The following is a 26,242-nucleotide window of genomic DNA, read 5'->3' as shown; positions in this document are numbered from 1 at the left end:
CAAGTGAGCCATAACTTTGTAAATTCAGCAAAGGAGGTGGGTCTTAGAAAACAAAATAGCTTAACTTTCAAATGCTGCAGTAAAAGAATGCATGTTTAGCATACATTGAAAGCTGTGCAATAAAGATGTACCTCTGTAGGGAGGGAATTCCGCAATTTTCTGTAAGTCAGCTTAAGATGATAATAATAATAATAATAATAATAATAATAATAATAATAATAATAATAATGCCCTCTGGATCAGGCCAATGGCCCATCTGTTCCAGCATTCTGTTCTCACAATGGCCAACCAGATGCCTATGGGAAACCCGAAACAGCCTTGGCTCAGTATACCTGAAGAAGCATCTCCACTCCCATCATTCGGCCCGGACACTAAGGTCCTCCTCTGAGGGTCTTCTGCTGGTTCCTTCACTGTGGGAAGCAGAGTTACAGGGAACTAGGCAGAGGCTATCTCTGTAGTGGTACCCTCCCTGTGGAAAACCCTCCCTTCAGATGTCAAGGAAATAAACAATTATCTGACTTTTAGAAAACATCTGAAGGCAGCCCTGTATCAGAAAGTTTTTAATGTTTGATGCTTTAGTATGTTTCGATATCTGCTGTGACTGGGGAAACCCAGCCAGAAGGGTGGGGTATAAATAACATTGTTGTTATTGTTAAGATTCATATTGCATAAATTTTAACATCAAGTCTCAAGGAATGAAGGCAGAATATTTTATCTTAACCTTCTATCACATGTGGGAATTTGACTTATAAGAATACAATTTGGTTAGGAACTGGTGGGTGATTTTGACACTTTTGTCTTTTCTCCCCTCTGCTTTTCTTCCACCGTAACCCTTGCCGATGACAACAGGCACCATACGTAAGTACAAAAGCAAGATGGTTTATAAGTTAAGGCATTTGTTTGTTTGTTTGTTTTTTAAAAAATGAAGTCAGAAAATACAAGGTTACAAAAATATAATGATGGCTCATTTTACAAGGATGAGGCTACAGGAAGTGTCAGCTGACTAAGCTAGAGGGAATTAATCTTCTACTGTATCTTGCATATTTATATTGATGAGATTCTGAGAAAAGTGAGCATGTGCCACTTCTAGATCTTTAAGCTAGGAAAAGGTAGTCCCTTTTTACTGTGTAAAGTATCTTGAGAATACACCTCTTCACTCAGTGAAAGTATCCAGTGTATGCCCCTGTTCATCTGTTGATGAAGATTTTTTTTTAATAGATTTTTCTTTTTCTCAACTCCCCAGAACAGGAAAGAGCACTTTGCACAATTTTCATTAAATGGCCTGTACCATGGGTTTTTGGTGGCCCAGTTCCACCTCCCACCACCATCCCCAATACTCAAGAGCAATACTAGCTCTAGGGCAACACAGAGGTTGCAAAGTGGTGGACAGACTGCCAGTTTAATAGCTGCATTTTCCTGTTACAGTAACAGCAGCAGCAGAAAAAACCCTTAAGAAAAAGAAATGGTTCTGCTGTTGCTAATGGTGAGCTCCACCCTTCAAGGAATTGCTAGAGAATTTCTCCTTTCACTGGAAGAATTTGGTGAAAAATCCATCAATTTCTTTGCTCACAAACAGGATGGCGAATTTCAATATGCCCTTCTTGTATGAAGGGCTCCTAGTGACCTACACAAGTTCATGCCATAAGAAACCCAACTATCTCCTAAGCTTCTGCAATGTTGGTATGGGCATCTTTGACGATGTTACAATTCATGAGGACATGTTAAAGCAGCCTTATTTGCATGTTTCAAGCTCAGAAAGTCCATTTGTTTGAGAATTTTTGTCTTAGTTTCTCAACCAGCAGAATGGGAAAGCTTGCTTTACAAAATGGTTTAGCTGGCCAATTGAAGCTGTTTCCTGGGGTGTGGCCGCTGTTGCATGCTGACAGCTTCTAAGAGCCACAGGTGAGAGGAGAGTGCAGAGTGGGGACCAGAGGTGGGCAGACTATCCGAGAAAGAGCATGATGTGTTCCCCACCACAGGCACTACCCCTCCCCTAACACCCCATATACCCCGATGGGTCTCAAACCCTTGGTGAGTTAGAGACTTTCCCCTGCATGTAAAGAGAGGCTCCAGCAGATTGATTGGACGAGACCAATAGTGGATCCAGTAGTCAAGAAGGCGGTCTCTGCATGTGCTGTAGAGGGAAATGAGGGGCAGATGGGATTCGTCAACCTGGGAAGCTAGCCTATTTTGGAGAAGGAAAACTCTGATCCTAAACCTCCACTGCCTTGTGGGATATCTTCGGGACAAGAAAAGGCTAAGGAGTAAACCCTACATAAATGTGGAGTGGCGTCCCTAAGACAGTTGGATGGTGCCTTGTATGCCTCTTTCTGGCAACTCTTCTAGTCAGGTTTGTGTCAAAATATTGATCTACTTTCCTTTGGACCACATCAGCGAGGCCCAGAGGGGGATCTTGTCATCTGGGACCTCCATATACTGTCCAGGCTTGTTCCCAAGGAGGTCAGTTTGGTGCTGCTAACACAGTGATTTGACTTCACTCCCAGAGGCACACTTCATTGTGTGGACAAGTGTTTTAAGAAAACACTTTAATAAAATCAATGCCGGTGCAACAACAAGCACTCAGCTTATTTCAGATTTGCATTTATTATGACAGTGTTTGCACAACTGGAGCAACTTGTTTCCTGCTATATATCACTTTCAGAATAATCTGGGCAATCACTGAGCTATTTCTATCTGTTGTTGTTTTACTGCAGCTTGTATCCCCACTGAAGAATGCGAGTGGTCCGACTGGATTGATGTCAGTTTCCCACAATATGGCCCACAGTATGGTGACTATGAAACCTATGACAACATCAGGGCAGCCGGCATAGCGATCTGTGCAAAGCCAGAAAACATATCATGCAGAGCAGTGAAATTTCCTAATTACTCCTTCAAGAAATTGGGGCAAAAAGTGGAATGTGATGTTTCGACTGGACTTATTTGTCACAATAAAGATCAGACTCCCGGGCCGCTGTACCCTGTAGATATGTGTCTCAACTATGAGATCAGTGTATGCTGCAAGATTGATTGCGGATCTACACCATCAACCACAACTACACCAACTACTACCACCACCACCACAAGTACAACTACTACCACAACTCCAACTACCACTTCACCAACTACAACTATCTCTACAACTACAGGTAGTGAATGTATTATTGCTTCCTGATATTGCTTTGTAGGAATGAACAAATTACTCATAAAATTGAGAAAAATACTGAATGCATTATGAGAGCATGTTTGCATCAGCACATCTAATCATGTTTCTTTTTTCATTTTACTTGATTCTTGAAGGTATGAGTGTTGCCTCTTTCACATAAATACTCACTTTCTGTTCTTAGGATTGTGGCCTGACTTTCTGCTATCCCTCTATCCTATGTTTACAGAGAATGTGCAGGTGTAACTTTGATGTAGAGTGTATTGGGCAGAATATACATATAATAGGATTATGAAGGAGCCAGGGTTGTATGAAAGGTCAGAGCAGCTTCCATCAGAAAAGTAAATTCTCCTTAAAAATAAATGTTTGGAGTGGGAAGGGAAAAGACTCCAATAATCTAGAAAAATATAATAGATATGTGGAACATCATAAAGTATTTGTTGTTTCTCTAATTGCAGGTCCAGCATTGCAGGCATTGTGAAATTCCCTGCTTTGGGCATCACAGTGGGGAGGTGAAGGCAGGAAATGGTTTCTACATGGCATAGCACAGGGATGGAGAATCTGTGGTCTGCTGGACTACAATTACCATCACCCAGGGCTGATTGGATGTGTAGTCCAACATCTTCAAGAGCCACGGGTTCCCCATTTCTGGCATAGCAAGACTTTTTGAATCGTTATGGTTAGGGAATTTGAGCTCTACTTCAGACAGCAAAATGTCTTGGTTTGCCTGAACTGTAGGAATCTTAGCACTTCTTTAATTGGAAACTTGGAATAAGCCATCATGTTGTTGCAAATATTTCACAAGCTTTTTCATCTGAAATGAGCATGCATTAACTACTATCTTTTCTGCCTTCCTTTGCTGTGCATTCAACAACCACAACCACAGCAAGCACTACAAGTAGCTTTTCCATAGAAACAGAGAGATGTTTTTGCTTTTTAAGGGGAAAGGGTCAGGACTGCCTGGGAGTGGGCCTCAGCTAACAGAATGGCTGGGGCAGGTTCCACGGGGGGGGGGATGTATTGGGACACCTGATCTCAGTGATCACAGGCAGGAGGAGGAGTCACACTAAGACCGGACCATGTCATTACTGAGGAGGCAGGCTTAGTCGGTGTTTGAGGACTATCCCAGCCTCCAGGTCTGGTCCTGACCAGAAGGATACTGGAATCAGCAAGGGAAACCCAAATGACCCGAAAGTGTTGCTGTGCAATGCCAGGTGAATGATGAATAAAACCACTGCCATCCACGACCTGATTTTGGTGTAGGATTTGACCTGGCATGTGTGACAGAGATTTGGTTGGATGAAGCAGATGGGCCTGTCCTTGCCGCTGCTTGTCCACCAGGTTTCTCTTACGCACAGCAACCCAGGTCATGTGGGCAGGGAGGGAGGGTTGCAGTGATTTTTAGGAAGTCATTAGTTTGCACCAGGCGTCCTATTGAGAAAACCCAGTTTTCTGAGTGCATGTTCTGGAAGTCGGGCAATAGGGGCAGTACAGGATTCCTTTTGGTGTACTGACCTCCCTGCTGCACCAAGGATTCCCTGCCTGAGCTGCTTCAGGTCATGACAGATGTGCTCCTGGAGACACCTAGTTTGGTTGTCCTGGGGGATGTTAACATCCATGCCGACACAAACTTACAAGGGGCTGCTCGGGACTTTGTGGAAAGCATGGCCTTCATGAAAGTCTAAAAAGATGAAAATTTTCTCAAAAGGCATTTGCCAAACTAATATCAACATCAACAATCCATTTTGGTCAACTTGTACATGGATCAAAATGCTGATGAATTTGTGTGAACAGCTCCGAAATCTGTAAGCGCTGTCAATTTAAGGCTCAAAAGGTTAAGCTTTTAATACCTAAAATAAGATTTCTTTGGCTTGGAGAGATTAGAACTCATCTTCGTGACCTTGTCCTTTCTTTAACTTCCGATGAGCAAATATGTACCTGTGTTATATAATACACACATTTACATGCTTTCTAAATGTGCTTTTATATATATATATTGCAGAGTGTGTCATATGTGATTGGTCTTCTTGGATTGATACGGATTCCCCAAATGGTGACAAGGATGGTGGTGACAATGAAACTTATGAGAAAATCAGAGAACATGGTATAGACATCTGCTCTCAGCCATCCAACATTTCATGCAGAGCAAAAGATTTCCCTGGCACTTCACTTGAGGAATTGGGACAAAAATTGGTATGTGACGCTTCTGTAGGACTCATCTGTAAAAACACTGACCAAGTCCCAGGTGTGGGTGTGGCCCCAGCTTGTCTCGATTACGAAATTAGTGTTTATTGCTGCAGAGACTGTTCTACCACCACAGCCTTGACTACAACCACCACTCCCTACACTGGAAGTACAAGTAAAACTACGACAGTCACAACAACAGAAACAGGAACAACAACAACAATACCTTGCACAACTGATGAAACAGAACCATGGTCCACTTCAGGTCAGTACGAAACAATAATATGGTCCAAAGGTGAAGTCTGCAGTTGCCTTCCGGAAACCACATTTGCCAGCTTTGGTGTTGCATTTTTCTTTCCACTTTTTAAAAATGTGTTGGGATATTGCTAGGAAATGCTTTAAGATACACATGTTCTCTGAAATGATAATGCTGGCGTACTGTTCCAGGTAATCATTGGTGTGGATATAAATCTGAATTTAATCATAGCTCCCCAAAAGTTTCATCTACAACTGTTGCTCAGATAATGCATAGCTTTAATAATAGGCATCCTTTTAGCTCCATTATTGTCTCTCATTATGGAACTTCAATTAATGTGTGTCTAAAAATGAAAATTCGGTTGAGAAGCAATTCCCATGTGCTGTCGCTGACATTGATGCAGGAGCAAACCTAGGTGCACATCTGCATCCACAAAATGCAGCGGGCTGGCTAAATATTTTCATTGGGGTGTCCAACTCGATTCAGGGCCCACTGGTTGTTGCAAATGTTCTTTGTGTACAAACTAGAGCTGGAGAGAAACTAGTGGGGCATCTTGTTGTACAAGGCAGCTTTATAATAATGAAAAATAAATGCATAAACAAACAGACAAACAGTTAGATGGCTCTTTGAAGACTTGCTGCAGCCCTTTTTTTAGCATTTAATAAACACTGCCATTTAATAAAACCAGGAGCTTGCTGCTTGAAGCAAATAGCAACACCAGTAGTTACTCTCTAGACCAGTGCCAGCTGATGACGTTTTGCAGCCATTTAGCAAAATCCAGCTGCCCCGCAAAGCTTAAAAATACAGTGGTGCCCCGCAAGACGAATGCCTCGCAAGACGAAAAACTCGCTAGACGAAAGAGTTTTCCGTTTTTGAGGTGCTTTGCAAGACAAATTTCCCTATGAGCTTGCTTCGCAAGATGAAAACGTCTTGCCGCTAAGCCGCTAATAGCCACTAAGCCGCTAATAGCCGCTAAGCCGCTAATAGCCGTGCTTCGCAAGACGAAAAAATTCGCTAGACGAAAAAACTCGCAGAACGAATTAATTTCATCTTGCGAGGCACCACTGTAATAAAAATAGTGTTGCTACACCATGCCGCTCAGTGTAGACAATGCTGAGCTAGATGGAACAATGGATGGTCTGGCTCAATGTAATCCAGAACCCCATGTTCCAATTCCTGTGGTGATCTATTCCACCCTCCCTTATTGTGATGCCTGAAGGTCACTTCATCCTGCTGGATAGTAGGGCAAGTCTTGCTTTGGTCAGTGACTTTAAGTTATTTTTAAATGATCATTTGGGATGTATAACATAAAGCTGTTCAGCCAATTGCATTGAGAGCAGCGTGACTTCAAATTTGTGACCCAACTAATTTTATAACACAATCCTATGCATTCTCCTGCTGTGTTCCATTAGGCTTACTCCCACTTAAAAATATTGTAACCCACTCTGGGAGCCTTTTGGGTTAAATGAGAGGGTATAGTGCTGTAAATAAACAACAGAGAAAATGTCCATCGGATAGCAGTCTTGTTCACTTAACTGTCTGGTTTTAAAGCTGCAGTCCTGTGCACAGTTAACCATGAAGTAAGTCCCGCTGAACACAGCAGGGCTTACTCCTGAGCCCAAATATCACATGGTGTTAGCATTCCAATCCTCCGTTGCTGGATGTGTGATTGCTGTATCACATGTCTGTGTTTACGTGGAAAAGTGTGAGAACGGAAGCTAGTCTTACCACTTCCGTTTTGTACTGTACTTTTGTACTTCTTTGCTCTCTCTCTGAGAGAAGATGTGAGAGGACACCATGGTTGCTTTGTCCTGTATATATTGCTTAATAAATTACTTAGAAATGCTCCACTCATGCTCCACGATCATTTCTGCTATACTCTGCTGATAGAGTGTGCACATGTCTTTAGATGTCTTTAGCAACAGTTTTGAATAAAATCATTTACAATCTTTATAAAATATATGTCTGTGTAATAACAGATTTATTCATTTATTTTTAGAAAAAAGTTTTGTCCTGATTAAACAGGGCACCATTGCAGTTGAATAAAAGGGTTTTAATCACTTAACTCAATCAATGGATACACTAAAGAGCAAAATAGCAACCCTTACTCTAATCACTCCTTTTTATCCCTGCTTTACAGAACCATCCACTGCTGTTACCACCACCAAGATCTCAACTACCACGGAGACCACAACCACATCAACAACACCAACAACTACCACTTCCACCCCAACTCCAAGTACAACTACACCCATATCAACTACCAGTAGCACTGGAACCCCTACAATAACAACCACAACTACCACTACTACTCCCACTCCGAGCACAACAACAACAACACCGACACCACCAAGCACCACCACCACTGAACCAACTACAACAACCACAACTACCACTACTACTCCCACTCCGAGTACAACAACAACACCGACACCACCAACCACCACCACCAGCACTGAAACCCCTACAGTAACAACCACAACTACCACTACTACTCCCACTCCGAGCACAACAACAACAACACCGACACCACCAAGCACCACCACCACTGAACCAACTACAACAACCACAACTACCACTACTACTCCCACTCCGAGTACAACTACAACAACACCGACACCACCAACCACCACCACCAGCACTGAAACCCCTACAGTAACAACCACAACTACCACTACTACTCCCACTCCGAGTACAACAACAACAACACCGACACCACCAACCACCACCACCACTGAACCAACTACAACAACCACAACTACCACTACTACTCCCACTCCGAGTACAACTACAACAACACCGACACCTCCAACCACCACCACCACTGAACCAACTACAACAACCACAACTACCACTACTACTCCCACTCCGAGTACAACTACAACAACACCGACACCACCAACCACCACCACCAGCACTGAAACCCCTACAGTAACAACCACAACTACCACTACTACTCCCACTCCGAGTACAACAACAACAACACCGACACCACCAACCACCACCACCACTGAACCAACTACAACTACAACAACCACAACTACCACTACTACTCCCACTCCGAGTACAACTACAACAACACCGACACCTCCAACCACCACCACCAGTACTGAAACCCCTACAGTAACAACCACAACTACCACTGCTACTCCCACTCCGAGTACAACAACAACAACACCGACACCTCCAACCACTACCACCACTGAACCAACTACAACAACCACAACTACCACTACTACTCCCACTCCGAGTACAACTACAACAACACCGACACCACCAACCACCACCACCAGCACTGAAACCCCTACAGTAACAACCACAACTACCACTACTACTCCCACTCCAAGTACAACAACAACAACAACACCGACACCACCAACCACCACCACCACTGAACCAACTACAACAACCACAACTACCACTACTACTCCCACTCCGAGTACAACTACAACAACACCGACACCACCAACCACCACCACCAGCACTGAAACCCCTACAGTAACAACCACAACTACCACTACTACTCCCACTCCGAGTACAACAACAACAACACCGACACCACCAACCACCACCGCCACTGAACCAACTACAACAACCACAACTACCACTACTACTCCCACTCCGAGTACAACAACAACAACACCAACACCACCAACCACCACTACCACTGAACCAACTACAACAACCACAACTACCACTACTACTCCCACTCCGAGTACAACTACAGCAACACCGACACCACCAACCACCACCACCAGCACTGAAACCCCTACAGTAACAACCACAACTACCACTACAACTCCCACTACGAGTACAACAACAACAACAACACCAACACCACCAACCACCACCACCACTGAACCAACTACAACAACCACAACTACCACTACTACTCCCACTCCGAGTACAACTACAACAACACCGACACCTCCAACCACCACCACCACTGAACCAACTACAACAACCACAACTACCACTACTACTCCCACTCCGAGTACAACTACAACAACACCGACACCACCAACCACCACCACCAGCACTGAAACCCCTACAGTAACAACCACAACTACCACTACTACTCCCACTCCGAGTACAACAACAACAACACCACCACCACCAACCACCACCACCACTGAACCAACTACAACAACCACAACTACCACTACTACTCCCACTCCGAGTACAACAACAACAACACCGACACCACCAACCACCACCACCACTGAACCAACTACAACAACCACAACTACCACTACTACTCCCACTCCGAGTACAACTACAACAACACCGACACCTCCAACCACCACCACCAGTACTGAAACCCCTACAGTAACAACCACAACTACCACTACTACTCCCACTCCAAGTACAACAACGACGACACCGACACCCCCCACAACAACCACGTCACCAACTACTGGCCCAACAACCCCCACAACATCTTCAACTACACATACAACCCGCTGCACCTGTTTAATGGATGGAAATACATTTTTTGAAGGTAAATATCTTAGGTTTGATCCAATAAGTTACACTGATTCAAATGAAAAGTCCCTTTTAATGTTAAATTTCTGTTTATTATTATTTTTATGTTATTTTGGTCCTGAAGATGACAAAAATGTTGTTGCTGTTGTTGTTGTTGCTTGTTTCCTTTCAGAAATGTTATAGAATAAGATAGGAAACAGTTATTTTAAAAACTAATGTTTAATTAAGATGATCAAGAAATCTGTTCTACACCTCCAAACTCCAGAGAAAGTATTAGATATCTGTTATACCACCCTGCATTGCTAAGGCATTCCCAAGAATATCTAACACAAAGGAGACAATGTGTGAAATAACAGGTATTTTAAAGGCTAACTGTGGTTCAAAGTGAATGAGGTATCAATACAAACGGGAAATACATCTGATAAAGCCAGCTGTATAAGTAAGGCTTACACCCATAGTGCTGGTTCCTAATATTGACAGATAGCAAGGAGATGAATGTTAGTAGGCCACTGTAGTCCATGTTCTGGTAATTTCCAGATTGCATTGTTGCAGTGCACTGTATGTGGGCATACAGTACATTGAAGATAACTTGAAGATAACTTGGAAACTTCAGATAGCTTGGAAACTTCAGTTGGTTCAATATGCACTGTTTAGATTACTGGCCGGGGTTCCATTTAGCTCACATACAAACTTTGCATGGGTTATCAATTCATTTCCAGGCCCAATTTGTGTTTAAAGGCCTAAATGACTCAGCCCCTGAATATCTGAAAGACCACCTATTTCCCCACAGACCCTCTCAGGTGTGGGGGCCCTCTTGGTAGTTCTGCCGGTCAGTGCTGATCAGTTCTGACAATGAGCCTAGCTCACAAAGAAGCAAACAGGAGCTCATTTTAAGCCACCAATTGCTCCGTTGTAGCCTGTACCTTCTCTACCCTGAGGTCAAATATGACATCTGTTGTGGAGCAGGTGAGTGTAGTTTGTAGGAAACAGCCTCAAGGATTAAATATGGGATCTGTGCTTAGGCTCAAGGGTTAGAGGTTCTCCACTGTTGATTTGTATAATAAAGTGTCGGTTTTGAAGATGATTCCAGCACTGACGGGGGGCGGGAACTCTGGTAGGATAAGTTATGCATATGCTTTGAATTATAGAACAAGAAAACATTATTATGTGGTCCTCCAAGACCCCCAGCATCTCTGAGTTAATGCATTGCTTAATGCTACAATTTCAAAACATCAGATGTGGAGATCAGAAAACTTTCCAGTTTAAATTTAAAGCATGTGTGTGTGTGTGTGTGTGTACACACACACACACACACACACACACAATACATCAGCAGTCATGGGTGAGGGGGGAAAGCTTGAAAATATAAGAAAACAAATGCAATAGCAACACTAATTTGCCTTTACTTGGGGGAAGTGTTATGTTTTAAACCAGTCTTTTGTTGAAAGCTGTGGGACAAAAAAATCGCTTTGGGGTTCAATAGGAAAGATCAAAGCAGATTCCCAATTAGTCAGACATTTAATTCATCAATGCATCACCAGACAGAGTCCAAAAGAGACTCTGAGACCATATCCATTAACACACTTCCTATTTAGCAAAAACTATGTCACTGTGGCTGTTTATTCTTTAGCCAACCACTTTCTGCCACCTTCTCTCACCCCTAGTACCCAACCCTCTCTTCATCTCTTAAAAACACTAATTCAGCCCAATATTTTTGGTGTTTTTTTCCTGTGTGCCAAGGCCTCCTTGCATCTTATCTGTTAGTTGTTTTTCACTCTAACTGGTTCTTACTAGTTTTGTGGCCAGGTTGTAACCTTTTGTACATGAAGCTGGAATTCCTCATAATGGATTTGCAGAATTTCTACCTGGTAATGGATTTGGTAGAATTTCAGTCAAGACCCAGTGAAATTCATCACCGTTCCAGTGAATTTGGGCACAGAGAGCAGTCTAGTCTATGTTTGGCTTAGAGGTTTCACCTTGGCAAAGAGGAAGCTTTTTTTTGTTTTGTTTTTATGCTGCTCACATTTTTGCATGGTGTTCCTCTACTGCATTTTCATTGATTGGAATAATAATAATAATAATAATAATAATAATAATAATAATAATAATGTTCCTGGCTGCGTTGAACGGCTCCATTTAGAGAGCAAAGTGTGGCTTATACATTTTATTGTCAATAAAATAAAGAAATAATGGAATCTGCTGAGTAACCAGATTTTCAGCAGGAATGCAGCCCTGGAATTTCGGTTTTTCAGTTCAGAAATTCAACTTTACAGTTGCCTTCATCATCCCTCATCTGAAGCAATTTGAGAAGGTATAACTGAACAGAAAGCAGCCCAGCCATTGTTTCTATGCTTTGGTTCAGTTATTTATGTTAACCTCTATTTCTCAAAATCTAGGTGATATAATTGAAGTGGGCATGCACAGAGGTGTGTGCTATCAGGCCAACTGCTCCTGGGACTGTGAAGTAGTTTACAAGTATTGGGATTGTCCTACACCACTGCCAACGACAACTACAACCACAACAGAGCCAACCACAACCACAACAGCGCCAACCACAACTACAACCACAACAGAGCCAACCACAACTACAACCACAACAGAGCCAACAACGACTACAACAGAGCCAACCACAACCACAACAGCACCAACCACAACTACAACCGTAACAGAGCCAACCACAACTACAACCACAACCACAACAGAGCCAACCACAACAACTATATCTATAAAAACAGAAACTCCTACTAGTACAACTCCAAGTCATAGTCCACAGAAATCCACACCCACACCCACACCCGGACCAACACCCACACCCGCACCATGTCCATTCGAGAATGGGACTATTCTAGTAAGTATTCTTTAATGCATTGTAAATTAATACAGGAACATCTTCTTGAATTATTTTGAGTAGTTTTCTTGATCATCCCTTTTCAAAACTCAAACTGCTCTCTTAACATTTTCAAATGAAAAAAGTTGCTGAAAGTGTTACTGAAAGGGAAGCTACCATCAGTATGTGTTCAATGAGTTTCCTATTCGGAAGTTAATTTCATATATTTCCTTTCTCTTGAAAAGGGTGAGTTACCACCGTTACTTGCTGTTGTCCAAACTATAAATTTAAAGAGAGATAATACCAATGTTAGTTATCTGTTCATATGAAAGAAAAAAGACAAAATAATTTCTGATGACTGTTGAGTTATAAAGAAAATAAATGTGGATTTTATCCACATTTGGTAGGCTTGTCATGCAATATGTTGGAAAAGTAAAGCAATATCACTACTTATAGTCTTCATTTGGACCTGTCAGGCTAGAGCAGAACATTGGCAACTGGCTTTTACACATACAGGTTAGAAGGTTTACCTTGGCTGTTTCTTGCGTCTTGTGATCTGGTGCTAACCTCAGAGAAAGCAATTTGATTTGGTCCTATTTGGGATCTTACCCCAAATCGTATGCAAAGCCCTAGTGTTGAATGTTGTACTTTTATTTTTTTACACTTTTACATTTAAAACACAAATAGAGCCACGAGCGTGCACAAAAATGTTCAGTGTGCACTTAAAACCATACAAGACACCACTGAATATAATCTTCAGTCCTGCAGTTGAATTACTTGAATGAAACTGCAAGGGCATACGTTGACTAGGAAACGGTTGGTTACTCTTCTGATCTCTTAATATATACAGTATATTTGGATATGAATGTTGTTCTATTTAAACTGTCATTTATTTTCTCACTGTCTTCTCAAATACAGCCTGGAGAATCTATGTGGATTTGTGACTGTGTCCAGGCCTTTTGCATTTCAAACGAGGAGTGGATTTTAAAACCCATAAAGTGTGAACCACCACCTGAGCCCACATGTTCCAATGGGCTTGCTCCTGTTCGTGTGATGGATGAGAATAACTGCTGTTGGCACTGGGAATGTGACTGTGAGTTTGTATTGAAAACCTGTTAAGATGTTCTCTCAATGGATCTCTATGGAGAGGGGGAAAGGTATAATTTAGGGTTGCCATATTTCAAAGTTGTTGAGCTTTTTCAAGTAACAACTGCAATAATTTTTGAGCTTTGGAACTTTCTTAGGCATTTTCGGCACAATTTATCCTCTGTTGCCAGTTTTCCAGGACATTTGCCTGATTACTGAAAATAATCCAGGATGCCATTTTTGGAGGCGAATTCCAGGACGTGTCCTGGAAATTAAGGATGTATGACAGTATAAGTGTATCATATAACTTTTTGTTTCCCCTTTGAATACCTGTATCAGTGTAGAGCTGCAATTAGATATTTTGTGTCTTTCATATGTTTGAACATAGAGTGAGGGAGTTTCTACTCATGGCTCACCCTCTGAACCCGTTTCGGTGCAAGGATTGAAAGGAACCTGCAAACATATGCAAGAAATGCTCTTCCCTTATCACACACAGTAACAAAATAATCAATGTGAGGCATGGCTTCCAGGTCTAAAAAGACAGCTTCCAGAAAAGCATGAAGATTTGTATCTTATTTTTAGAATTTCACTTTTAAGTAGGTCCTGCACAAGGGGTTTGCGCTGCCCCACACCCCCATTCTCCTCAATGTGCCACCCTGCTCCCATCCTCCTCTTAGTGGCAGTAGCAGTGCCAGTGGTGTTAAAGAAAAAATATGTTTTGTGTTACAGTAAGTGAGGGTGAGGTGCAAGAGGAGGAGGAATGGGGGTTGGTAGAGAAGAAGGGGGGAGTGGCACCTGGAAGCCATGCCCCTAATGTAAAAAATATATGTTTTGCTAATGAGCACATAATGCCTGATAATACAAATGGAGATCTAAAACAAATTGCTTCTTTGCCATCCTGTGTTTTGATATTATTGTACACCTCACAAGAAAGAGATTCCAGTTTCTTGAGCCATTAGTGCTGCTAGCAGGGCTGACAGTCTCTTACTCAATGTCACAATTTCTGTGACAAACTCCATCTAGATTTTCTCAGTGCAAGAGCCATTACACTCTCTTCCCCCTCCCTGAAACAAAATGTTATTCATATTCCTCTGTGTTCTGCCAGACAAAAACCAACCAATCAATTTTATTGTCTCACTAAAGGCTACTGCACCGGCTGGGGAGACCCACATTATAAGACCTTTGATGGCCTCTACTACAGTTACCAAGGCAACTGTACCTACACCCTGGTGGAAGAGATTGTAAAAACCATCGACAACTTTGGAGTGTACATTGATAACTATCACTGTGACCCAAGGGAACCAGTGTCCTGTCCACGTACTCTCATTATAAAGCATGAGACTCAGGATATACGCATACACACTCTCTCATCTGTTCCTATCAAAATAGAGGTATGAGTCAAATGCCTTTTATGATTTAAAGCTATACCCTGTTAACTAGATAATTAATAACAGATTTGAAAATTAGTTTGTACTGTATCTACCTTGACTCATTTTTCATGACATTGTGTAAAGTTTAAACTATAAATTGTTAACATGCTACTTTGGGTTGAGTTAACGCTTTGCCAACAATAAGTGATTGGGCTTCTTAACACAGCCTAGGATCCAGTTGTGCCTGTTTGTCAGCAAAATGGCCTATCCATCAGGAGGGGAGTTTTGAAGAGGCCATGGGGAGGACAGAATAATAGAATCATAGTTGGAAGGGACGCAGGGGAAGGAAATGTCCTATTGTGCAAGCGAAGGCCACCCACACAATGTTAGATTTCATCCAACAGATAGATAGATAGATAGATAGGTAGACAGACAGACAGACAGACAGACAGACAGATATAGATTTATATGCTTAAAAGCCAACCAGCAAATTGACTAAAACAATTCCTTGTTCCTTTTCTCTGGTATGCTGTTTGAAAAGATACAATTTTTTATTCTAACTATTTTACATCCTTTCCCACCCTTTGGATATTAGGTACTCGTAAATGGTAATGTTGTGAATTTACCTTACACAAAATATGGTGTGAAAATTCATCAGTTAGGTATGAATTACATGGTGGTAATTCCTGAATCAAGGATAAATATAACCTTCAACGGCATATCTTTCACTATTGGGATGCCCTATGAACTATTTGGCAACAACACCCAGGGCCAGTGTGGTAAGGATTATTTTGTTTTTTCTTCTAAAATGATACACTGAAAAGCAAATAATAAGAACAATATCAGAAATATAAAGGTGAACCATTATGGAAATACATTAACACAACTAATTTAAACAGTAATAGTAATATATTGTGTGCAAGCAGCTTTTTACTATTAATGAAAATTGTTTGCAAAAACACACACTTAATGAAATTTAGAAAATTCTGTGCTATAAGTTCTGTGAATTCATCTTCAGGCCTTGTATTATTAGTATTGATAAAAATAATAATTAGTAACATAATGGAAACCAAATGATGTACAGCTGCCTGAACTCCTTTGCTTTATGTCAATTTTAGGTACATGCACCAATAATACAGCAGACGACTGTCGGCTGCGCAATGGAGAACTTGCAGAAAACTGTGTACAAATGGCAGATGACTGGTTTATTACTGATGACTCCAAACCCCATTGCCCCCGATTGCCCCCGATTCAGGAACCAACAACCCGCCCGCCCTGCAAACCATCTCCGCTCTGTAAACTTTTACTTGAGGGGTAAATGTGCTCTTACCAATTTTCACTTTGGGATTTGTATCTGTTTAGTTTGGTGTTTGGTCTTCATTTCTTAAAAGTTTGGCTTCTTTCTTTCTTTCTTTCTTTCTTTCTTTCTTACACTTGACTGTTCTTCAGAGTGATTTTGTTTTAGAAATTCATCTTCAGTCTCAGTCTCAGTCAGTTTTATTGCACATAGCCAAAGGCTGCCGCAATGTACACAAAATTGAAATTCATCTTATATCTGCATGGATTTTTCTGGGGTAATAGAGTCACCCAAAACTAATGGTTGTTTTCCTTTTTTAAATCCAGTTGCACAAGTACAACTTTTGGATTCTGATATGCTTCTTTTTTTAAAAAAACAAAACAAAACATTTTGAGCACTTTTATTCTTTTTTAATTCTTTTTTTGTGCTGAAAGTACTTTACAGTGTTTTATCTTTATAATGGATTTGTTTCCCACAAATGCACCCCTGCATCCCCTTCATTACACTGAAGCTCCTTGCCCTCTCTAATCATAGTGTTGCAAATGACGCTTTGCGTTCTATTTGCCCATAGAGAATGTACCTCTAGATCATCTGATTCATTATGCTCTACCTTGGCCAATGATATCCTCTGATGGGGCACTTCTGGGGGTTCATCAAGCCCCTGGGGTTTGGGCTGAGCCTTTAGTGTGGCAGGTCCTGCACTGTGGAAGTCCCTACCAGCAGAGGTTTCGCATGAACCATCCCTCCCTTATTTCAGACATCTTTTTAAAAAATGGCCTTTGCAAGATAAATTTTCTCTTTCTACCCAACCAGTATTGATTGATTTTTCTAATTTTGTTTTCTATGGACCCTGTTGTCTGTTTTATTTTTATATTTTATATAGCACCTTGTTATACTTTTATGGTGTTGATTATAAATGCATACATAAGTAAAAGTGTGTGTGTGTGTGTGTGTAATGATGCATTTGTAGAATGAACAGGTTCCTTGATGAGATCATCAGTACCTAATACTGTTTTTATTCTTCCTGCATCTAGTGAATTCAAGAAGTGTCATGATGCTGTTGATTATGAAAACTACTATGCAGCCTGCGTGTTTGATAACTGCAGGATTCCCGACCGTGGCATGGAATGTGCAAGTCTTCAGATCTATGCATTTACCTGTGCAGACCAAGGTGTCTGCATTGATTGGAGAGGGCTTACCAATGGCACATGTAGTAAGTGCATATTTCTTAAATTCATCTGGAACTATTTGGCACAACTGTAGAGCTGAGATGGGGAACCTGTCGCTCTCCAGATTTTGTTAGACTATTAATTCTCATTAGCCCCAGCCAGCATAGGCACTGATCAGGATTATGGATGTTATAGTATAGCAGCATCTGCAGAGCCACAAGTTCCCCATCCCTGTTGTAGAGTTACTGGGTATGCCTTCACAAAAGCCCACTAGCACTCCCCCATGAATGTCTTAACTCAAGAACCATACTGTAGGTGAAGTGAAGGGATGATGTATAGGATTTTGTCCATCTGATTCCCCTGTGTGGACTGTACAGCCCATGGTTCTCCATAGCTTCTGTAGGGCATGAATTCACATGAATGCATCCAAACATTTGCACACATGCATTCTGTTATTTAAGTTATTTTTTAGATCTAGTTGCAGATACAGTTTTCCAAAAGCTTACTGAAATACTTTTATGAATCCTGCTAATAGTTGGATATCTCTGATTTTAATAGAAAATGCAACTCTGAAAATATATTTTTCTTTTTGATGTTTTTGTTTAAAAACAGTTATCCAACAGTTTAAAAGTGCTACCACTTACACAGAGATTTTATTTCATTGAGCTTAAAATGCCCCGGGCAAAAGCAAGTAGGAAGCTAGCACCCAACGAGTAGCTGGTGAATGAGCGGGAAGGATGGAGATAGGCCACCATGGGTTATTCTCCACCCTCTCTCTTCTTTTTGTTGCCAGTTCATGATGGTACCTTATGGTGGGCTGTGCCAGGATGGACAACTATGTTTTCTCCGCATGCAAGTAGCCTATGTTACTTAGGTTATTGAGTGTGCCCAGATAAGGAAGGCACCATTAGATACCATCACTGACCAATAAGAGAGAAGAAGGCACAGAGATGAGAAAGTCTACACCAATCAGTTTATCCCACCTTCTGTGTTCCTCACTGCTTTGTTTGTTGGGAGAGCCCATATCCTCCCTTTGTTTTTTTGTTCTTGGTTTAGAAATGCATACAGTTAAAATAGGCTGTTATCTTTCAGGAAAAAAATCATCATGGTTAATATTGCTGATCCTTCTGCTTAATTAATTTTTCCCTTTTAAAAAAAAATTCTAGGCGTCAGCTGCCCATCTAACAGAGTTTACAAAGCATGTGGTCCTGCTCAAGAGGAGACTTGCAAATCAGGGTAATTACTTTCCCACCAGCCCAATCTCAGTACCGTCTGTCTGCATGAACTGATGTGATGAGCTCTTTGGTACTGTCACTTAGTATAATATATGTGTATTGTATATAATGAAGTAGAGTTCCTATCCTTGGTTTCGTAGTCCACAACACCTTAAAATCCCCCAAACATCACTGTCTGGCCTAGAAATTCCACACTCATAGTGCATGCCAATCAGTGTACAGCTCACACATACACTTGGCAAGGGTGGTACAGGGAGCACCCAAGCCATATATGCCATACATGTGATGTAGGTGCTGCAATATGCATACAGTTCTACAACCTTACTCCCAATTTGTTTGATATTTCACTCTCCATTTCAGTAGGAAGCTCACATGAATCAGGCCTGTTCAAATACTATCTCACTGTATGAGAATACAGTCTGCATTTGGATGTGGGCAAACACTAACCAGTTCTTCACGACACATTTACTCAGCATTTGGTGACTCTCAGGTCAATGTGCAAAGGACCTCTCTTGGAATGCATTGTGTTCATATACCCATTAACCATGGTCTTTTGTTGCTCTGGATTATTTCATGCATAAGAGATGGTGCAAGGCATGCAACTCTGTCCTTACCTGTGTTAATCTGCAGTAACTCCACAAACTTTACTGGCTGGATTATGTATGATTTTTTGTTACCTGAAGGACAGTGGAATTCTCTGCCTACTTCCCCTGAGCCCACCCTGTCATCCTTGCACAGACCCCTATAAATATATGTTGTTTCCATCGCGCAACACAAATAAATATATGACATCCACATGTGGTCTCTAGAATATAGTGCAATATTGACACAATAATCCAGAACATCCCCAAAATCAGAACAGTTATTTTCTCCATTCGTACATCAGAAAGTTGTGGCTTCAGCTATATACTACCTGTATATCTACAGATAAAGGGATATAGATAGATATGTCATAGATTTATCATTTGAAATGTCATTGGCTTAAACTATAAATTTCTGTTATGCTGTATGAGAAGAATCCTGACTTTTTGAACTGTTTATCTATTGTAGCTTAATAGGAGTCAACCAAACCCAACAAATTGAAGGCTGCTTCTGCCCTGAAGGGACAACACTTTATGATGCTGGTGTGGATGTTTGTGTGAAAACCTGTGGTGAGTTTTCATTCTGATTCTTCTTTCCCCCAGGAATTTAGGCTACAATTCTATGACTCCTGGAAGGGTATTGCATGGGCCATAGGATTTTGTGCATCTCCTTCTCTGTGGGTGGAGAGTAAAATCCATGGGTGGAGAAGGAGGTCTGAGCCTCCTCACTGCAGCTGTAGAACCTCTACAGATATCCCTCTTTTGCTGATTAGCATGGGAGGGGGAAACAGGCATGTTATGGGTGTGATGGGGGCGGATCCAAAACTCTCCCCTTTCCCCTGTATGCTGGGAAAGAAAGGTACACCATCCGTATAGCTGGTGCATTTCATTTCCCTCCAGACTCCCCACCCCACCCCCATGCCCTTGCCGCTTCTTCTGCCCTGGCTGGCACAAAAGGAAGCAGGCCTCAGGATTTGGCACTTCTTTGTCCACATATTCCTCCTTCCCACCACCATTGTGTTGGCCTCTGTCCCTCTTTCCTTCCCTCCCTCCTCTGATGTCCTATTGTGTCTCTGCCTCTCAGAGGCTTCTGCGGCTGTTTGTTGCAGCAGCCCTGGCTACAAGCTCCCCAGGCAAATGGTGCCTGTGGGGCTGGCCAGGGGTTGTGGAGCAGTGTGAGGAGGCAACTCTCTTTGGAGTGGGGAGGGGGCAGCTCAGAGACCAGGGGTGGTGACGGCGGCTGCCCAGAGGACTCCCAAGGGGAAGGGAGAGTAGAGGAGGCTGAGGGAACACTCCACAAGGGAGGATATTAGAAAAAGCATAAGAGGCTGCCAGCTCTGTAGGCAAGGGATGACATAACTGGGCTCCTGAGCCCCATAGGGGTGCTGCAGAAAGAAGGTAGTTGGTCAAGGGAGACATGGACTCAAAAAGGTTGAAAACCTCTGGCCTAATGAACTTATTAGTAATGGATGTTTTCTTTATTCTGCTTACAGGATGTGTTGGGCCAGATAATATACCAAGGAAGGTAAGATGCAAGTCTGTTTGTTTTGTGTTCCTTTTTTTGCTGAATTGTAAGTATTCAGTTGTAAGTTTGCTTTACTTTAGGGAAAGGAAGTGCAAAATCACAACAACTTTGTTTTCTATTGCGCTTTCAACTATTTGGAAATAATCTCATCAAGGGATCCATCATGATAAACAGTTTTTGGAATGTAGCAGAATTAGGACTGAAATAAAATGACTTACTAAAATTAGCTCCCTTCTGCTATCTCCCACAATATACATGAGTTATTTAGTTATTTAAAAAGTTCATAGCCTGCCCAGCCTTGGTAACAATACTAGAATGGATTGTAGCAAAAAAACAACAACACAAAAACAAAGCAAAGCAGAATAACCATAAATAAAAGAGTTTGATTTTCACTTGATGCTATATGACATCAGACAATTTAACCTTCAAGCCACAGATGCAAGGGAAGGTTTTTCCTCTGCACCCATGACTGGAAGTGCAAAGAAATGATCTTTATTTGCAGGCACAGCTTATAACAGGTGCTCCTTGATTTTGGTTCCCTTTTCTGTTGCTGAACAAAAAAAGGTGCCAAATTTAAAAAGTGCCTATTTCAAGCCAGGACTTGTAAGGAAGATCCTTTATTTGCACCTCAAGCCATGGCTGAAAAGAAAGAAATGGGAGTGCTCTTAGAGTTACCCCAATTCTTCCTTTTGACTTTGGTGCTACAGCTATGATGTCAAGTGATGAACAGGTGGGTGTGTTTATACCCCAATGGCCTCATGGCGGGTCTAATTAGGTGCACAGACTGAAGGTTCCCCACTGCTTCTGTCAGGAGAAGGCATTCACCCAGAGGGTGCTGCCCAGAAGAAGTTAAAGCAGACATTCCACAAACCTTATGGACAGAATTTTTTTATTACAGTTTGTACCCTGTAGACATGCACAAACTTCATGTGTTTTACCTTTCCTGAATGATAGTTTGGGGAGGAGTTTGAGTTTGACTGCAAGAAGTGCAGTTGCCTGGAAGGAGGCAGCGGTATTACCTGTGAGCCCCTCAAATGTCCATCAGAGGATGATGTCAGCTGTGAAGGAGACGGATTCTACACGATCACTGAAGTCAATCCTGATAACAAATGCTGCTCTAAAACCACTTGTGGTAAGTCCATCTTGGTAGCCCTTTGCAATTTAAATACCTGCTTTGGAGCAACCAATGGTCAATGGTAGAGCAAATACATGAGGTTGCATTCAGCATAGTGCTAAGGTGAAGATTCCGTCAGTGCAAGAATTCCTCCTTATGCACCAGAGTGTTCACCCCCTTCCTGTCCCTTGTGTGCCCCCTAAATTTGCCCTGGAGCTTCTCCAAGGTTTTTAGAACAGCTTTGGGGATGATATGGGACATGCACAGGGAGAGGAGAAAGGGGAAACCAAAAGGTTTAATACAGCTCATGATGTGTATAGGGCTATAGGTTCACTTCCCAGTGCTAGCAATTTTCAGACAGCAGAGGTACAACAGACTAGAAAGTCCCTGTAAGTTCATTGGTCTGTTTCGGTGATTAGTTGTTATTATGCTATTTTGTTTTTTGGAAAAAAAATAGCCAACAAGCATGTTCTAGCAGTAGCAGTTGGTGGTGTGGGCAGGGCAGGGAAGGGCAGCGTTGCTCACCTGGCTTTGCAATGCCTCGTGGTTACTGCTCCTTACAAGGGGGAGAAGGAGCAAAGCAGCAGGGAGCTCAGTACAAGTGAAGGCACAGCAATGGAAGTGGTGGATTGGCCCCACTGGCCAGAGAACTAAGAACTGAATAAATACTTTCAATTACAGTTTCCCCAACTATGGGAGAACTGTTGCACAATGCATGATTGCTTCACTGTTCAATATTAATTTGCAAGATGCCTGGTTAATTCACTGTTCAGTACTCCTGGTTGAACCCAGTTTAAGGAATTTCCCCATGTTTCTGCAATATCATTTTGCCCTTTCTTCTTTACAGTATGCAATGCCACTGACTGCACAACAGAGCCTCCTAAATGTCAGCCAGGGTATGAGTTAGTTTCTGAAGTTCCTGAAGGCCACTGCTGTCCTGATCACCGATGTGGTAAGTCTGTTTTAACAAATTATGAAAGGACATGACACATCGCATTCTGGTCCTAAGCGTGCTTAGAAGTGAATCTGGCTGTTGTCAGTGGAATTTGCTTCCCAGTTGTATCCTTAGCTTACAGTCTAATGAAGCAGTAGCCAACCTGGTGCCCTCCAGAGGTCGCAGGACCACAGCTCCTACCATCCCTGACCACTGGCTGTGCTGGCTTGGGGCTGATGGGAGTTGTAGTCCAACAACATCTGGAGAGCCACATGCTTGCCATCCCTGCTGGTGAAGGAAGCTATATATAGCATGGTGGGGAGCTATATAACAGTGAGTACATTTTAAAAAAATATCCAGTGGCTTAATATAGAATATTTTACATGTTGCCTTTTTTTTTTTTTTTTTTTGTAGAGCCCAAAAACGTTTGTGTGGCTAACGGTAATGAATACACGGTAAGATTTCCTTTTCTTCCTTACTCTGCTAACAGAAGTTTCATGAAGTGATATGTCTATTTGTCCATTTTTGGAGCCCAGTTGCACATCCAATTTTCTAAAGAAAGGACATCATTCCAAAACACTTAATAACACATTTCTATATACATCTACTGAAGAGTAAGTCAGACTTGAGTTCAACGGGGTTTGCTCACAGGAAAATATGGCTGCCTTAGGCTGCAGTTACAAGGAACTAGCCCCATTGAACAGAGTGGGACTTTCTTCTGAGTAGACAGTAGCATAGGATTATACAGTCATACTTTGGATCCTGAACACCTTGCGACTCGAACATTTTGGCTCCCAAATGCCACAAACCAGGAAGTGGGTGTTCCGGTTTGTGAATGTTCTTTGGAACCCGAACGCCCAACGCGGCTTCCGCAGCTTCCGATTGAGTGCAGGAAGCTCCTGCAGCCAATCAGGAGCTGCGCCTTGGTTGTTGAACATTTTCAGAAGTTGAATGGACTTCCAGAATGCATTCTGTTTGGCAACCAAGGTGCGACTGTACTGTGAAATCAGTAGCAGTGTATGAAGTGGGTGGAACAGCTTCCACTGGCAGCACTGCTGTTCACAGAATAGGGCAAGATGAGGGGCTGGTGAGATTGAAGTGGGACTCCGGGTTGGTAGCAGTGGTGCTTCATGTCCTCATGTACCTGTGGAACATGGATGTCGCCAAACCCAGAGCTCCCCCAGACTTGCCATTTTCTCTCACTGCCCCATCTGCATCCGGGAGAATGAAGTGCCTCCACCACTGGGAGGTCAGTACTACTGATCCACACCCACCCGCACCCCTCACACTTTGCTGGTAATGATCAAATGAACAAGAGTGTGAATTGAGCAAGGATAGATATTCAAGAGGGAATTAGCAAGAGATGGAAACAAATTAAAATTAAATTAAATCTAAAGTAACTACTGTGGGTTAAAGCCTCAGCGCCTAGGACTTGCCGATCGAAAGGTCGGCGGTTCGAATCCCTGCGGCGGGGTGCGCTCCCGCTGCTCGGTCCCAGCGCCTGCCAACCTAGCAGTTCGAAAGCACCTCCGGGTGCAAGTAGATAAATAGGGACCGCTTACCAGCGGGAAGGTAAACGGCGTTTCCGTGTGCGGCTCTGGCTTGCCAGAGCAGCGATGTCACGCTGGCCACGTGACCCGGAAGTGTCTCCGGACAGCGCTGGCCCCTGGCCTCTTAAGTGAGATGGGCGCACAACCCCAGAGTCTGTCAAGACTGGCCCGTACGGGCAGGGGTACCTTTACCTTTACCTTTAAAGTAACTACTGCCACTGGGTCATTCTCATATTATTCCATTATTATTTTTTGGGTAGTCATTTTGTACTAAAGTAATATAAACAGGTCTGCTTCATGCTTTGCTTTGCTTATAGTTTATCTCTTGCTCCCCTATTCCAGCCTGGTTCTCAGATCTTAGGAGATAAGTGCCAGAAATGTGTCTGCACAGAGGAAAAAGACAACAGTACTTTGCTGAATTTGATCAGTTGCAGCTACATCCCATGCCCAACGACGTGTGACCAAGTAAGCTCCATCCACTTTAAGAACAAAACCGAAAACTAGTTGCTATGAGCATTATTACCTAGATCTAGTTCATTCTGGTTTCTGACCTGGGCTTGGGACTGAATCAGTCTTGGTTGCCCTGATAGGAAAGAGATGGGGAAGTGCAACCCTGCTGCTCTTGCTTGAACTCTCAGCAGCTTCTGATACCATTGACCATGTTATCCTGCTGGATCCGGTCTGTGGGGGCACTGTTTTACAGTGGTTCCATTCTTACTTGCAGGGTTGTATCTAGAAAGTGGCACAGGAAGACTGCTCCTTGGGCCCATGACAGTCCCACAGAGCACTCTTTGGCCCCCAGTGCTATTTAACATCTATATGAAACCATTAGAAGTAGTCATTGGGAGTTTTGTGGCAAGGTGTCATTTGGATGCTGAGGATACCCAGCTCTAGTTTTCCATTATATTTTATTCAGGAGAAGCTGTGAAAGACCGGGACCAAGTACCTGGATGCAGTGGTAGACTGGATGAGGGTCAGCTCTGGGAAGACAGAGGTTTTGTGGGTGGGGTGGTTCTCAGATCCAGGTGATAGACCAGTTGCCTGTCCTGGATGGGCTTATACTCTCTCTGAAGAAGCAGATACATAGTTTAGGGGTATTCCTTGAACCTTCATTGTCACTCGGGAGGCCTGTATGGCTAGGAGTGCCTTTTATCAAGCTTCTGCTGGTATGCAACTGGATAGATATAACTTACCCACTGTAGTCCGTGTGTTGGTAAATCCCAAGATTGAATTATTGTAACACACTCTATGTGAGGCTGCCCTTGCGTCTATTGTATGTTTTAAATTTTAAATTATATATATTATATGCTTCATTGTTGTAAGCCACCTTGAGACTACATGGTGAAAAGCAGCATATACGTTTTAAAATAAATAAATATAAAGGTTTATGGAACAATGGTGTCCTTAAGTGATCAGGGTGACTCATGCCTCCTTTATACAACTTCTTTGTACATACCTGTTGAAGTTGG

General features: G+C 42.4%; 1 protein-coding gene across 1 annotated transcript in view; it reads left to right on the top strand.

Moving 5' to 3' along the window:
- MUC2 (mucin 2, oligomeric mucus/gel-forming) overlaps nucleotides 1-26,242 on the top strand; it is a 62,387-nt gene that overhangs the window by 30,555 nt on the left and 5,590 nt on the right. Inside the window, exons 32-47 of the mRNA XM_079950075.1 lie at nucleotides 2,715-3,146; nucleotides 5,163-5,609; nucleotides 7,741-10,101; nucleotides 12,482-12,933; nucleotides 13,831-14,005; nucleotides 15,142-15,389; nucleotides 15,964-16,147; nucleotides 16,487-16,682; nucleotides 17,700-17,878; nucleotides 19,001-19,070; nucleotides 20,120-20,220; nucleotides 21,144-21,175; nucleotides 22,130-22,307; nucleotides 23,137-23,241; nucleotides 23,638-23,678; nucleotides 25,116-25,238. Coding sequence (XP_079806201.1) covers nucleotides 2,715-3,146; nucleotides 5,163-5,609; nucleotides 7,741-10,101; nucleotides 12,482-12,933; nucleotides 13,831-14,005; nucleotides 15,142-15,389; nucleotides 15,964-16,147; nucleotides 16,487-16,682; nucleotides 17,700-17,878; nucleotides 19,001-19,070; nucleotides 20,120-20,220; nucleotides 21,144-21,175; nucleotides 22,130-22,307; nucleotides 23,137-23,241; nucleotides 23,638-23,678; nucleotides 25,116-25,238 — 5,324 coding nt within the window. The remainder of the gene's footprint in view (nucleotides 1-2,714; nucleotides 3,147-5,162; nucleotides 5,610-7,740; nucleotides 10,102-12,481; nucleotides 12,934-13,830; nucleotides 14,006-15,141; nucleotides 15,390-15,963; nucleotides 16,148-16,486; nucleotides 16,683-17,699; nucleotides 17,879-19,000; nucleotides 19,071-20,119; nucleotides 20,221-21,143; nucleotides 21,176-22,129; nucleotides 22,308-23,136; nucleotides 23,242-23,637; nucleotides 23,679-25,115; nucleotides 25,239-26,242) is intronic.

Source organism: Podarcis cretensis (assembly GCF_951804945.1).
Source record: "Podarcis cretensis genome assembly, chromosome: 1".
NCBI classification, from domain to species: domain Eukaryota; kingdom Metazoa; phylum Chordata; class Lepidosauria; order Squamata; family Lacertidae; genus Podarcis; species Podarcis cretensis.
Note: the sequence above shows the minus strand (reverse complement) of the source record. Positions and strands in the feature narration are given on the sequence as shown.